Source organism: Cydia fagiglandana, chromosome 9 (genome assembly GCF_963556715.1).
Source record: "Cydia fagiglandana chromosome 9, ilCydFagi1.1, whole genome shotgun sequence".
In the NCBI taxonomy this organism is placed as follows: domain Eukaryota; kingdom Metazoa; phylum Arthropoda; class Insecta; order Lepidoptera; family Tortricidae; genus Cydia; species Cydia fagiglandana.
The window spans coordinates 434,370-449,573 of record NC_085940.1 but is presented as its reverse complement, the minus strand read 5'-3'; the positions used below and the strand labels follow the sequence as shown (position 1 = coordinate 449,573).

At 40.5% G+C, this 15,204-nt stretch overlaps 1 protein-coding gene across 1 annotated transcript in view; it reads right to left on the bottom strand.

Annotated features, from left to right (window-relative positions):
* The window catches only part of LOC134667698 (tuberin), a 63,631-nt gene that overhangs the window by 8,245 nt on the left and 40,182 nt on the right, over positions 1-15,204 (bottom strand). Inside the window, exons 39-50 of the mRNA XM_063525122.1 lie at positions 13,411-13,547; positions 11,108-11,268; positions 10,975-11,076; positions 10,842-10,943; positions 10,709-10,810; positions 10,478-10,654; positions 10,148-10,197; positions 4,153-4,358; positions 2,480-2,643; positions 1,561-1,676; positions 1,194-1,270; positions 309-468 (exon numbers count right to left, since the gene is read on the bottom strand). Coding sequence (XP_063381192.1) covers positions 309-468; positions 1,194-1,270; positions 1,561-1,676; positions 2,480-2,643; positions 4,153-4,358; positions 10,148-10,197; positions 10,478-10,654; positions 10,709-10,810; positions 10,842-10,943; positions 10,975-11,076; positions 11,108-11,268; positions 13,411-13,547 — 1,554 coding nt within the window. The remainder of the gene's footprint in view (positions 1-308; positions 469-1,193; positions 1,271-1,560; positions 1,677-2,479; positions 2,644-4,152; positions 4,359-10,147; positions 10,198-10,477; positions 10,655-10,708; positions 10,811-10,841; positions 10,944-10,974; positions 11,077-11,107; positions 11,269-13,410; positions 13,548-15,204) is intronic.

The following is a 15,204-nucleotide window of genomic DNA, read 5'->3' as shown; positions in this document are numbered from 1 at the left end:
TGACATTACTTTTTGTAGAAAGAGGGAAAATTTAACAAGGGTTTGCTAAGTTTCATGAATATGGGTGTTAATATTTGCAAACAGTTGTAGAAGGGAGAAAGGAAAATGAAGTATGTCGCCGAGGAATAAGTGTTGAATCCTTGAATGAAAAGGGAAGCAAATAATCCAAAATATATTGCAAGACCTTGAACAATAAGTCGAATTCGAAAACAGTAAAAATAGACATAATTTTAAGGTAATTAAAATAGAATTCGACTTCAAAACGTTGTATTTTGAAGTCGGTTAAGATGCAGGATTAGTGTGCACACCTGCATGACGTCGTCGTGCCACACGTAGGTGTATTTGCCGTCTTTCCCTCCTTGCTCCAGATTAAGGAACAGAGGTTGCTGCTGCGCCCCTTCCAGGAGACCAGCGCCGCTGCCTGCCAGAGACACTAGCGTGCCGAGCTGCCCGAGGAATTCTGCATATCTGTCAAGGTGAACCGTGACTGAGGGCCTACCGCGAACCACGTTCGACGTGTTGCCTCCCTGTCACACTTACGTATGAATTTACAAGTGCCGCAGAGAGGCAACACGTCGAACGTGGTTTGCGGTAGGGCCTCTGAAACTACTTGTACGAAAAATATTAAATCCCATGAGCACGCCACTTTGATCTATGTTACTCAAAATAACCTTTAAAACAAAATAACCAACAGCAGAATTTATAACAAAAATAAAAAATTAAATAGGTACTTAATTTAATGGAGTTACTTTTGATTAATTAATTTTAAAAACCACGCACATTAATGAAGTTTCTGATGCTCGATTACACCACACTACCTATACTCTGTATCTTTAGGTACTTAAATAAAAGTAAACAAATAATTTGTACATTTTCGGGTAGTTATAACATTTATTCATTAACCAACCAAATACAAACCCACCTGGATCTGTGACTGAGCGACCTGACTTTAACCTACATTACTTGATCATGTAATTTGATATTTATTTGATATTTATTGAAATCAAATTTTACAGCATTACAGCTAACACCAATGCACTGTAAAATGTTTTCATCTACCCTCAACTGGCTTAAGATGCAATTTGTGGGTAGATTTTATTCTCTTTTTCTTTAAATTCCTAAAGATACAGACTATAAAACCAAAACGGTCAAGATTTTATAAAGAACCTTGGTAAGTAGTATGGAGAGTTTACCTGACGCTGCCGTATTCATTCTTCAACACTTCTACTTCGTTGTCCTGCTGACCTGGTCCAACGTACAACACGCCCACCTATAACACAACCATTACAAAATGATCACATACAAGCTTACAGCATTTAATAACTGGAGACGCCTTGGCTGGCATTTTCTGTACAAAACAGTCTGCCGATTTTTATGGGGGAGGGGCACGTCAGATGTATGTACGTTACGTACAAGCCATGTCAGATAAACGTCAGTCCTTATAAAAGTTTGCACAATTGTGTAAGGTTTTCGGCAGAGGGGTAGCTCTTAAAGGCGAGTCCAGTTATTAGACGCTTTAAGTATACAAGGTCTATCAGAGGTCAGGCAGGCAGATGTCACCTTGTAAGTTTCGATGGGCGGTACCCGGTCTAGGTTCTTGATGGTGCGTTCGTGTTGAACGCCGGACACCAGCAGCGGCCGCTCTGCGAGAGGATTCTGCGCGCTGGGCACCTCGCCTGTAGAAACAGATGCATTAACAACAAAGGAAAACTTTTATTACACTTATTGAGGACACTATTTAAATAAAATAAAAATAACGGGTTGCACTCCGGGAGTGCCGGCAGAAGTGAAAACTCAATGACATTGTAACAGTTTTCCGATCAGGTCACGTGTCCGTCTTACGAAGCGTCTTACGTCAAAATATTAATAACAGCACCATCTAGTGCAAAATGGCTGCTCGCCATCTAGCGTTATTTCGTCGCATTACTTTAAACCCCTAAGCACATCACTGTTAGTACTCTATTTATATTAGTGCCAGTTCGAGGGAAACTCACTAGATGGCATTTAAATCAATAAAGAAGAACTCAATGACAACGCGCGTGACTCATTGACGTCACGTCTTACGAATCTTATCTGTCGTGAGTTTAACATTTTTTCCCCATCCCAAAAAGTGCACAGCGCCACTAAAGAAGTTTTCACTTCAAAAAGTCAAAGAGACATACTGGTGTAGAGGTTGTGTTTGGACGGAAAACGTAGGGTAGGGCAGAGGGTTGTTCGATTTTTTTTATTACTGAGTTTTTAAAGATGTATACATTAGGCAAGTCATTTCCTTCAGTAGAAAAATGTAACAAATAAAAAAAAATTAATTTCGTGCCTTGTTCTTGTTCTGTTGACGAGTTCGAGCCTTGTTGAGTAAGTTGTAACGATACCTGGCACGGGCGGGGTGATGGGGTAGGTGCTCACCCCAGCCGCTCGCGCTCACGTTGCTCATGTGTTGTGTGTGTGTATGTGTGTGTGTGTGTGTGTGTGGGGCAGGTACCTGGCACGGGTGGGGTGATGGGGTAGGTGCTCATCTTGTGGTAGAGCTGCAGCAGCACGAAGGAGGGGGTCACCCCCCCGCCGGCGCCGGCGCCGCTCGAGCTCGCGTTGCTCGCCGCGGTCGACCGCCCGCTCGACGACGTCGATATTGTCGACGACTGGTCCCTGTACGTACAAACAATAACAATACGGGTTGACTACTGTTTGAGGTAGTGTTTTAATTATTTTCATAACAGTTTTTTTGGCTGATTAGATTTTTGCGGTTGTGAGGTAGTTTTCATACAACTTGTATACTAAATCGCTCGATTCGGGAAATGAATTAGAGATTAACTAGATACGATATAGTAAAGATATGTGACGTTTCAAGGAAAAAGGTACCTTATGGCGGCCGCAATAATATTGGAGCGGCGTAATATAGCGTAAGCGCCAACCACCATAAGGTACCTTTTGCTGTGGAACGTCACATATCTTTACTATTTCATATCTAGTGAATCTCTAATTCATTTCCCGAATCGCGCCGTTAGTCATTTTGTGAAATAATGTCGTATAATATTTATTTATAAAAAAATATAGTGTTTATAGATTGAAAATTTGTGTGTGTGTGAAAAAACACTACTAAGGACTGTATCGTTTATTATAAATACAACTTTACTTAGCCGTTTTTTCTGGTATTATATTTTTATTAAAAAATTACACATATAGTTTAATTAGTGCTTTAATAATAAGTAACATTTCGTCCTGGGAGATCACGTAAAGCATATGGTTTGGACAATATTTACCCAATCCTCCCGAGTAACTACAACGATTTTGGACAAATACTACAAGAAAATTTACGGTTTGCGAACAAGACGAGATATTACACAAAAAAAATCGTACTATGTAAACAGCAATTACATATGATTCGTAAAGCGAAACATCTGGGCATAGTCTAATCATTTCTTTTAGTTGGAAAAAAAGTTTTGGATCTGTGCTTGGTGGCCTTTTAGAGAATATGGCATGTTACTTACGACAACCCCGACTTTGGTATACAATATAACCATCATGGAGCGTTTCTATCGACCTGTTCTAGCCATGGTTCAACGCCATGAATGTCCGTTAGGCTTTGGATTTCGGTAGATTCTTTTAGCTGTTTCCCTCATTTCGCTGGCGTCAGAAATTGACGGGCATCCAAAATGTTGCATAAAAAGTCGTTTTCATGTAAAGATAAAAAATCACCACATTTATTCTGTGGATGTTCAATTGAGCAATCATGAAAAGGACACTTAGATGGCATATTTTGGCAGCATATTAACCTTTTGTTTCTTTAAATCGTACCAAGGAATCGGTGAAATAGTCTCAAATTAAGCTCGATAGGCTTGTCCAAATTACAATTGCTAGACGGTATTAAAATCATCATAAAGTCCCTAAAATAAAATAAATGTAAAACCTTCTTATATCAGATATGGCTTAAAAATACCCCCAGAGTATACCTTAAGAACATAGTAATACAAAATAATACACACGTCAACAGTTAGACCAGGTTTTATTTGTATTTATAATAAACGATACAGTCCTTATGGTTCTTTGACGTTCTTAAAATTGACGGCGGGTACTGCGGTACACTTAACAACTACGGACCGTTGGGGTAGTAAACTATAACTAATATAGGTAGGTGTAGTAGGTGTGTGTGTGTACCTGTGCCGCCTGGTGGGGCTCATGACGGAGATGGTGTTGGAGCGCTTGGAGCGGGACAGCGGCGGCAGGTCGTCCCGCTCCTTCATGGAGCCGGAGGGGGTGGCGGGGGCGGCGGCGGGGGAGGGGGGGACGGCGGCGCGCGGCGCGGCGGGCGGCTTGTGCGCGTGCGCGGCCGCCACGCCCTGCACGATGCTGTCGCTCGCCACCTGCGGGGCGATACCGAGTTTACAGGTCGCCATCAGTCTATTATGATCATTAATTACAGCTGACAACATACAAAATTCATAATTGAACATATTTTATTATAAGTATCTGGGAAAACGAGCTTTGCTCGGAAAACATATAAAAACTCAAAAATGCGCATTTTCCCAGAGATAAAATCTATCTACATCGATTTTCGACAATCGAAACTCGAATCGTTCGAGCCGTTTCCGAGTTCCCTGAAATATATATATGTACAAAAATTGCTCATTTAAAAGTATTAGATGAAATATAACATACTTAGACCGAGTTGCGAATGCCACCTTCTCGGGGTACCTGATATGTTTTGACTGTTATCTACCCGTACACATCGTAACTTAAGACGAAACAGGAGCTGAGTTTTAAATATTTTAGGTAAATATACCCGTCTCGCTAACGGAAGCGGCACCTAAAAGTAGTGCGATAAGGACAAGACGAAAAATCTCAAAAATCGAGGTTTCGTACTCCTCTGTTTCCTCCTCCAAAACTTAACCAATCGTAACCAAATTTGGAAATCTAAATGATTATGAAATTATCTGTGTCGGACCGTTATGCTTTTTTGGCTAATTGATATCAGTTTTGAATGCCACGCCTCTCATTGCGGCATAGTCAATTAGGCCATTTTGGCCATCTTTGAAGGGCTCTAGCGCCTTAAAAAACAAAAATATCAAAAAAAGCAAAACGGTCCGACACAGATATTGACAATATTAATCTGTGTTGAAAAAATCATTGCTCTAGCTTCAAAAAGAACACTTCCATCAATGTCGCTATCTATGACTTAGTTAAATTAATCATTAGTAGTTTAGATAAAAGGAATCCGACATGTGCCATATACATGGACATGTCTAAAGCTTTTGATCATGTAGATCACAAACTTTTAATTGAAAAGCTAAGTAGATATGGCATCCGTGGTAATGCTTTAAATCTTCTAAAATCTTACCTCAATAATCGAGAACAGCGTACGGAATTAACTCAGATCTGTACTATCACTAGGGAAGAAAAAAGATATATATCAACTAGCGTGACAATGGAGTATGGCGTACCACAAGGGAGCGTCTTAGGACCCCTATTGTTTTTAATTTATATTAATGACATCACCAGTAGTACCCAACATCCAATGATACTCTTCGCAGACGACAGCACAGTATTTATAGAACATGATCAAGCCCGTGACTTTGAATATGATATTAATACAACTTTTCATAACATTATTCAATGGCTTGTTGACAATAATTTAAAAATAAATTTGGAGAAAACGAAATTCATGCAATTTACTCAAAGAAAAACAGTTCCAGATATAAGCATAGAATACGAGGGGCAAAATATTAACAAAACCCTAACACAAAAGTTTTTAGGGATTCACATAAACCACAATATGTCGTGGGAGACGCACTGCACAGAAGTTTGCAAAAAAATGTTAAAGTTTTCCTACGCTCTATATCGGTTACGGAAAACAGCTGATCGTAGTACTGTCTTAACAGCCTATCATGGTTTTGTTGCATCCACTTTACGATATGGGATAATATTTTGGGGCAACTCAACATACAAGAATGTATTATTCCTAGCCCAAAAGAGATGTATTAGATCAATATGCGGATTAAAACGAGTGGAAAGCCACCAGACCCTTTTTAAAACACTAAACATTTTAACGTTGCCATCTCTCTATATATATGAGTGCTGCGTATTTGTTAACTCAAATCCTGGTCTTTTTCAAAGTAGAGAGCCCCCACAAGGTTTCAATTTACGTCCTAGGAACCCTGAGTGAACACACCTAGAAGCTTGCCAAACTAGCCTTATGCGCAACAACATTGTAACAAGGGGCCCAAAGCTGTACAATAAGCTACCATCGGACTTCAAAAGTACTAGTCCAAAGAAATTTAAAAGTTTATTGCGAAAATTTCTTTTGGAAAAATGTAATTATAATGTTCAAGACTTTTTGTGTGATAGCAGTATGTAATGAGATAGTGACCTTTAAATTATTTCCTAATTATTCCTAATTTTAATTGACTTTTAAACGGAGAACATTGTAAGTTTTTATTACTAGTTGTAGGTTGGTATATTATGTTAAGGTCAGTTGGCATTTATAATTTTAAACTTATTTTTCCCAGTTTGTAACTTATATTTTAACTGTAAATAATTGGGTAGGTAAAGTTTTTTGAAGATAGGCAAATTATATTTTTTCCCGATAGTATTCATTATAGCGATCACGGAAATGCAGCTCTTTTATTTTTATATCATTTTATTGATTAAATATAATTTTTTAAATGATCGATATGACGTTTGTGAGGTGAAATGGCAGATTCCAGTAATTAATTCCTTGGCGCGTAGTAAATGGGACGAGATAGAAAAAAAATCGATGTCAACTGTCAGTGTCATTCTTGGAAAATAACTTGCAAATAATTGGAAAATAATGGTCGGACGAAACATTTGTGTTTTCTTGTAATTGGATGTCGGTGTGATTTCTAGAATAAGTATTTTTAACGTCCCTAGCACGATCAACACGGATATTTTGATAATGATAACGATTGCTTTCGACTACTTGGCACTGCTTCTTGGAGAACATTTTTATTAACGCCTCCACCACGACTCTTGGACTGCTACACGAGTCATTTTGGATCTCAGTATCAACACAATAGATGGAGACGATCCCGGAAACGTTCGAATGGAAATATAATATTACAGAGATGAACTCAAAGTGCGTCGTACCGTCTTGTAGGAAGTACAGATACGTTACTTTCCAAATTCAGCGTATTTGAGCACACCAAAGTCTTTAACAGCGATTCGGTGCCAAGCTTTGAAGATATATTGGCCAAAATGGTAACTTATACGTTTGTGAGGACTATATAAACGTGATTGTTGTATTATACATACATAATGATTAAGATTGTAATAGTCTTATAACTAGGTCGTTATTGGCTATTATATATGGGCTCGGCAAGGTGTTCACAATATCTGAACACGCACGCCCTGATAATAGAGGCGTGTTCAGATATTTATGAGCACCCTAGCTGCACCAATATATCTGATGGCGACTGTACTTTAGAAAACTTATAATATAAATTCTTCTATCTGTGAGTACCTGTAATTGGCTTTGTATTGTTACCTAAATCTATATAATGTTTTTGCAGCTGTTGGTACTCCTTACAAAATAAAATAAAATAAAAATAAAATAAATCCAAAATAATATAATATAAATCCAGTAAATTTCGTTTCGTTTTATTTTAAAATCCACAAATTATTATCCTTAAGCATTAACATTACAACAGTATATAGAATCACGCTGTGTGGCGTGCCCTTGAAGAGAGTTGAGCGGTTCAAATATGGTCAATATGGATAAGTATGTCTGTAGGGTAAATGTGCTTCACGTTGGGGCCTGTTTACATATTGATTAGTGTTGATTGCGGGTTTAATACATTTGCCACTATACACAAGTAGCAAGTGTATCAACTCGCAAAAATACTACATTTTTGCTTCCATTGAGGTATACATAGTAAGCACTATTCTCAAATTATGTGAGGAAATAAAACAAATTCAATTTAGTAAAGCGTATTTAATAGGGGTAAAGTGACGCGAATACAATTAAAAAAAGAACGCATATTCTTAGTTTATATTAAATGTAGATGGCTTTTTAGTTTTCACTTGGTCACAGAAATACGCTAAAAACCACATTCAGAGTAGGTGTTTCTTGCGTTTTGGCTGTCCTTCTTGTGTCCTTCCACAGCATGAGCATGTCGTAAGTCCTGTTGTATTTGTCCCAGGACTTAGCAGGAAGCTAGTTATTCATTATTAAGTTTGCTTCTGCTTTCAAATGAGGCGGTGCATGCCGTCTATTCCAGGTCGTTTTCGTCACTTGAACTCATTTTGTTTATTACGAGTATTAAAATAACAAGCGGTAACTTATTGAGTATTGCACAACGAATAGACTTTGCCGCCTTTTATTTGCATATTTTTTAAAATTATATTACCATAGATACAAAGCATACGGTACGCGCATGCGTCAACCCGCGCGCACCGCGCAGCGCCCTTTCGCGGTGCTAAAGCGGTATCCAGACGGGACTGATCAAATCGGTCGATCTGATCAGAAATGAAATTGGCGTCAATCTCCAATTTTAGATTTATGGTGATATTAGACCCATTTAAGTTGAAAAAATGCCCCATAACGAAAATACTAGCCTCACAAATTGGTGTTCTTGTGTCCGCACCTCATTTTATTGGTCATTATCGGCGGTTGAATTCGGCGAGCCAAATTGGCGTTTGCGTCCATACGTCCCGATTCGATCGGGCAATTTAATCAGATTGGCGAAAAATTGACTAATCTGGATACGCCTTAAGCAACATCGAGTTCACGATAATTTGACATATAATAATAATAGATTTTTAGCATAAGTTGCATTTCATAAAACTTAGCCCAAATCATTTGTACATTTTCAAGTCAAAGATAAAGACATGTTGGTTTTAAAATTTTAATAAGTATAGACCATAACATTGTCATGATCTTGTAACATTGTTAAAATAAGAGAGTCTCCCATTTTCATTTTATTGCATTTTTTATAAAATGTCTTTAGATTCTCGGGATATCTTGGTCCTAATTCGATTGCTCTTTTTTATGGAAATAATTATATCCTTCAGATTCACAGGATGCTCGGAGAGGCTTAGCCGAATAACACTGCAAGGAAGTATGTCATGGCTCAATGGTTCTAATTAGCCATCAGTATAATACCGCCAATGAATGTTTACATCCACCTGAAAATAAGAACAACATTCATAAAATGAGGATAACCACACAAAACTAACAGATGGTTGAAATTGTTAGAAAAAATTAGACCGATTTCTTGTTTACGAACTTAACAGCTCATGGCAATTTAATAATAAAAATCAAAACACAAGTGAAGAAAGTTTTATGTACCTATGTATTTCACGGATACGTACTCCTGTACGGCCATTGCTCCTCTAATTCAACGGCATTGTGCCTATCACTGTTATGATAATAATTTCAAATTTGTAGAATCTGCTCGCAATCTCGTATGAACTCGCTTATTTTTCTTGCAAAACTCTGTCCAAGGGTCAGCGTAGGGGCCGTCGTGTAGGGGTGGGGAAGAAAACGTTGTCCAATAATTTATGCAGTGCCAAGTTATCGAAAGTAAATTCAATCTTTGTCCAAATACGCGCAGATGTCGTGGGGAATCAGAAGTCCGTGGGTCGTGCTGAGGTCGCCGAAAATCTCAATGATAACATTAATAGCAATTCGCAAGGTAACATGAGGCTTGTCCGTTATTTTTCGGGAATGAGAGCTAAGTGACACTGACAGTTGACATCGTTTTTTTTTCTATCCCGTCCCATTTACTACGCGCCAAGGAATTAATTACTGGAATCTGCCATTTCACCTCACAAACGTCATATCGATCATTTAAAAAATTATATTTAATCAATAAAATGATATAAAAATAAAAGAGCTGCATTTCCGTGATCGCTATAATGAATACTATCGGGAAAAAATATAATTTTCCTATCTTCAAAAAACTTTACCTACCCAATTGTATTACTTAGTTATATTTTAAATATCGTAAGCCGTAAGGTACATCATAGCTGCTGCATTGAAAAAACACCCTATCACCTGTACTAATGTATTTACACCTATGATGACGAAATAAATTATTGATTGATTGATTGATTGAAAAACCACGGAGGAATACGAGGAGTACGTTTGTATGGAGGAATGACCACTCCTGTTGGCTCTTAATGAACAGACACGTACCTTTTGTATGGGCTGCGGCGTGGGCCCGTCTTCGGGCGCCGAGCCCGAACCTGCAAACATATCCAACTTTAAAATACTATAATTATCAATTTTACTATTTAATAATTTAGGTTTGAAGGTCACAGTGGCGGCGCGTTCATAAAAGCCGATTCCCACCGGCTTGCCTGTTTTTAGACGTTTGAGCAGAGTTGTAAAGGAAATATGGAAGCTAAATTAGCCCTGGCTTACCTATGTATATGTTTGATGCGCCGCCACTGGAAGGTAATATGAAGTTTTGCCATCTTTTTTGTGGTTGCAAGTAACAACCACCTTGTAAATGAAGATACTTGCCCGGGTCGGAGTTGTAGGTCACGGGCGCGGCGAGGGGGGACGAGCCGGACATCTCCTCGGGTATGGCCTCGCATGTCTCGTGCGGGTTGGATACTAACCTGGGTCGGAGTTGTAGGTCATGAGGTGGGGGTGCGGGGGTGGTGCGGGCGCGGCGAGGGGGGACGAGCCAGACATCTCCTCGGGTATGGCCTCGCATGAAACTCGCATGTCTCGTGCGGGTTGGATACTAACCTGGGTCGGAGTTGTAGGTCATGAGGTGGGGGTGCGGGGGTGGTGCGGGCGCGGCGAGGGGGGACGAGCCAGACATCTCCTCGGGTATGGCCTCGCATGAAACTCGCATGTCTCGTGCGGGTTGGATACTAACCTGGGTCGGAGTTGTAGGTCATGAGGTGGGGGTGCGGGGGTGGTGCGGGCGCGGCGAGGGGGGACGAGCCAGACATCTCCTCGGGTATGGCCTCGCATGAAACTCGCATGTCTCGTGCGGGTTGGATACTAACCTGGGTCGGAGTTGTAGGTCATGAGGTGGGGGTGCGGGGGTGGTGCGGGCGCGGCGAGGGGGGACGAGCCAGTCATCTCCTCGGGTATGGCCTCGCATGAAACTCGCATGTCTCGTGCGGGTTGGATACTAACCTGGGTCGGAGTTGTAGGTCATGAGGTGGGGGTGCGGGGGTGGCGCGGGCGCGGCGAGGGGGGACGAGCCGGACATCTCCTCGGGTATGGCCTCGCATGAAACTCGCATGTCGCTCTTCTTGTTCGCTTTCTTGGACGCGTGGAGGGACTGCGACTGTGTGCTGTGGACAACATTTATAGTTACATATACGTCAACTCTGGACCAATAACCCTACAGGATATAAATGCAGAAGAAGTTTAAACGGATTTGGATAAAATTTGGCATACAAGTACTTTACAAGCAATAAAATTACATAGAAGACTTTTCTTCCCGGAATTCACCCCCTAAATGAGAGTAAAACGAGGTTAAAAGTGAGTAAAATGAAGTGCAGGCATTTTGGGTTAAAGCGGGCATTACATTATACAATTTGCAGTGCGCTAGCTGAGTTAGCGCACTAATTTAGTATAGTGTAAAGATAGTTAGCCAGTTAGAGACCCAATCTAGTGCAATCGCATGTGCTCTGCCGCACTAACGCTATCTAGCGCACTAGAACGCATAGTGTAAAGCGGGCATTACATTATACAATTTGCAGTGCGCTAGCTGAGTTAGCGCACTAATTTAGTATAGTGTAAAGATAGTTAGCCAGTTAGAGACCCAATCTAGTGCAATCGCATGTGCTCTGCCGCACTAACGCTATCTAGCGCACTAGAACGCATAGTGTAAAGCGGGCATTACATTATACAATTTGCAGTGCGCTAGCTGAGTTAGCGCACTAATTTAGTATAGTGTAAAGATAGTTAGCCAGTTAGAGACCCAATCTAGTGCAATCGCATGTGCTCTGCCGCACTAACGCTATCTAGCGCACTAGAACGCATAGTGTAAAGCGGGCATTACATTATACAATTTGCAGTGCGCTAGCTGAGTTAGCGCACTAATTTAGTATAGTGTAAAGATAGTTAGCCAGTTAGAGACCCAATCTAGTGCAATCGCATGTGCTCTGCCGCACTAACGCTATCTAGCGCACTAGAACGCATAGTGTAAAGCGGGCATTACATTATACAATTTGCAGTGCGCTAGCTGAGTTAGCGCACTAATTTAGTATAGTGTAAAGATAGTTAGCCAGTTAGAGACCCAATCTAGTGCAATCGCATGTGCTCTGCCGCACTAACGCTATCTAGCGCACTAGAACGCATAGTGTAAAGCGGGCATTACATTATACAATTTGCAGTGCGCTAGCTGAGTTAGCGCACTAATTTAGTATAGTGTAAAGACAGTTAGCCAGTTAGAGACCCAATCTAGTGCAATCGCATGTGCTCTGCCGCACTAACGCTATCTAGCGCACTAGAACGCATAGTGTAAATGGTTTTAGCGCGCTCAGCGCTTACTGTGTAAGGTCAGTTGTCGGCACGCCACCGACGCACTGGAACACGCGTATGATGGATGTTTTATTGTTTTGGTTATTGCATTTCAGTTCAAAATGACGCAGCTACAGACTAGGGAAAAGGAAGTACCTACTACTAAAATCTTCTTATTCAATCATGAACTTTATAAAGACATGCCATTCATATGGGATAAAAAACATAAAGATTACAAAAACAAAGACATTAGAAATTATGGTAACAAAGTGCTTCTCGAAATGTACAAAGAATTCGACTGAAACGCGACCTTCGACCGAAACGCGACGTTCGATTCGAACGATGATCACTGCTGAAATGAAAATAAGACACTAACTAGCGTCGCTAGCTAGTGTAGTGTAATGAACAAGCTCTTTTTTATCTCGCCGAGCAACACTTAATTAGCGCTCTGCAAATTGTATAATGTAATGCCCGCTTAAAATCACGTGACTGAGGCCCAGTTGCACCAAACTTATTTAACAGACTGATTAACGTCAAACAACAATGAAATATGAAATTTCCCTTCCAAATAAATAAATAAATATTATAGGACATTCTTACACAGATTGACTAAGTCCCACAGTAAGCTCAAGAAGGCTTGTGTTGTGGGTACTCAGACAATAATATATATAATATATAAATATGTACTTAAATACATAGAAAACAACCATGACTCAGGAACAAATATCTGTGTCATCACACAAATAAATGCCCTTACTGGGATTCGAATCCAGGACCATCGGCTTCACAGGCAGGGTCACTACCCACTAGGCCAGACTGGTCGTCGTGGTGGTAGTGGTGGCCTTCCAAATAAATTTAACGAATGCTTTAACGGTGACAGACGTTTTGGCAGAACCGACTTTAAGTGTTGCGTAATGAACATTATAGTTGAGTAAACCGTTGTATAATGAATGTGTGACGTGACTCACGGCTCGGTGCCCGGCAGCAGTATGAGCAGCGCGGGGTCGGCGGGGGGCTCCGGGGCGGCGGGCGAGTCCCGCGGGAGCTTCCACGACGACATCTCCGGCGACGAGTTGGAGCGCCGGACCGGGTGTCTGCTCTTGCCCTGCGAGAATATAGCCACAAATATTCATTTGGTTATTGTATGTATACTTACAGCATTTAAAACAAGTTACTCGTAATATCTCTCGTGTGGACATAACTAAAAAGCCTGGTTATAAAACGTGATACTCTGATTGAGTCCTCCTCTGTAAAGAATGATACGTCTTCCACCTATTACATTTTAGGGTTCCGTACCTCAAAAGGAAAAAACGGAACCCTAATAGGGTACAATGTGCGTCAGTCTGTCCGTCTTTCACAGGCTATTTTCTCGGAAACTACTGGACCAGTTAAGTTGAAATTTGGTACACATATGTAAATTATTTTTTAATACAGTTGCTCAAAAAGTGCTACTTTACGTAGCTGTTTAGTGCTTTTTACTTTTCCAATTTTTTTAAATTTATACTTGTTCCAATTCACGACTACTTATTGATGAGTGTTAATATTAGTTTCCTTTAAACGTCGTAATCAGCATAAAAACCTACCGTTAATGTAAGAATACGAAAAATATTACATATTTCATATTTAATTACTTACCTCTTCATCATTATAACACGTTTATTTTTTAATATTCAATATTGAAAATTCCGTTCTTAATAAGTTGACTGAATGGAACGGAATAGCTGCCAAACGCCCATAGATATAATATACTTAAAGACGACGTCTAACCGAGCTGTCACTGTTACCACTTTTGTTTAGTGTACGATTAACAATGTTTTTCTTATTTTTTCGCAACTGTATTAAAAAACGTCGTTCGATACACGTGCGGAAATGTCATTCTCCACTCGTCCCGAGTCTTACCACTCGCCTGCGGCTCGTGGCAAGATATCTCGGTACTCGTGAAGTAATGACATACCTTCCGCACTAGCATCGAAATGTACTATATTGACCCAAAGATGGACATGTTTTTGTTATATTTTTAAAATACATAGGTTCGAAGTTATTTAATAAAATAGCCAAAAAATTACCATCCCCTCCTCCCTTATCTCCGAAACTACTGGGTCTAAAATTTTGAAAAAAAAAAATTCACAAAATAATTCTTTGCCTATAGATGACAGGAAAACCTATTACAATTGTGCAGTCAAGCGTGAGTCGGACTTATGTACGGAACCCTAGAAACGCGACTCCAACTCGCACTTGGCCGGTTTATACAATAAAGCCCACTGACAGACAGGCGGGAGTACGGAGGCTTAGTGATAGGGTTCAATTTGTCACTCTCTAGGCAAAGTGATTGGTTCTCTTGTTCTTTGTCATAAGCCAATGTCTGCTCTTCTGCCTGCCTACGCTGCCGCTGATCATATGCGTCTCTACCTATAGTGTGTCCAGTAACATTTGAGGAGTCATAAGCTAGCCATACACGCATAGACTAGTCCGCCAGTCGCGTCTCAGATCTGATCCGCGACTACGCCACACACGCGCAGGCCGCTCTCGGATCTGCTCGCTCCGTGTCTGATCCGTTGGTTTAGAGTGCGGACAGCGGACAAACACCCGGCAGGCAAATCTGTGCCAATTTCTCGCCATTCATTGACGGGGATGTGTCCGCCGGATAAATCTTTTAGACAGATCTGACGGATAAATTCTTACGTGTATGGCTAGCTAAAGAAGGGGTTTACGTTACGTTTAAGTGGTTTAGCGGATTTGTATTGTAATGTACACAATACAAT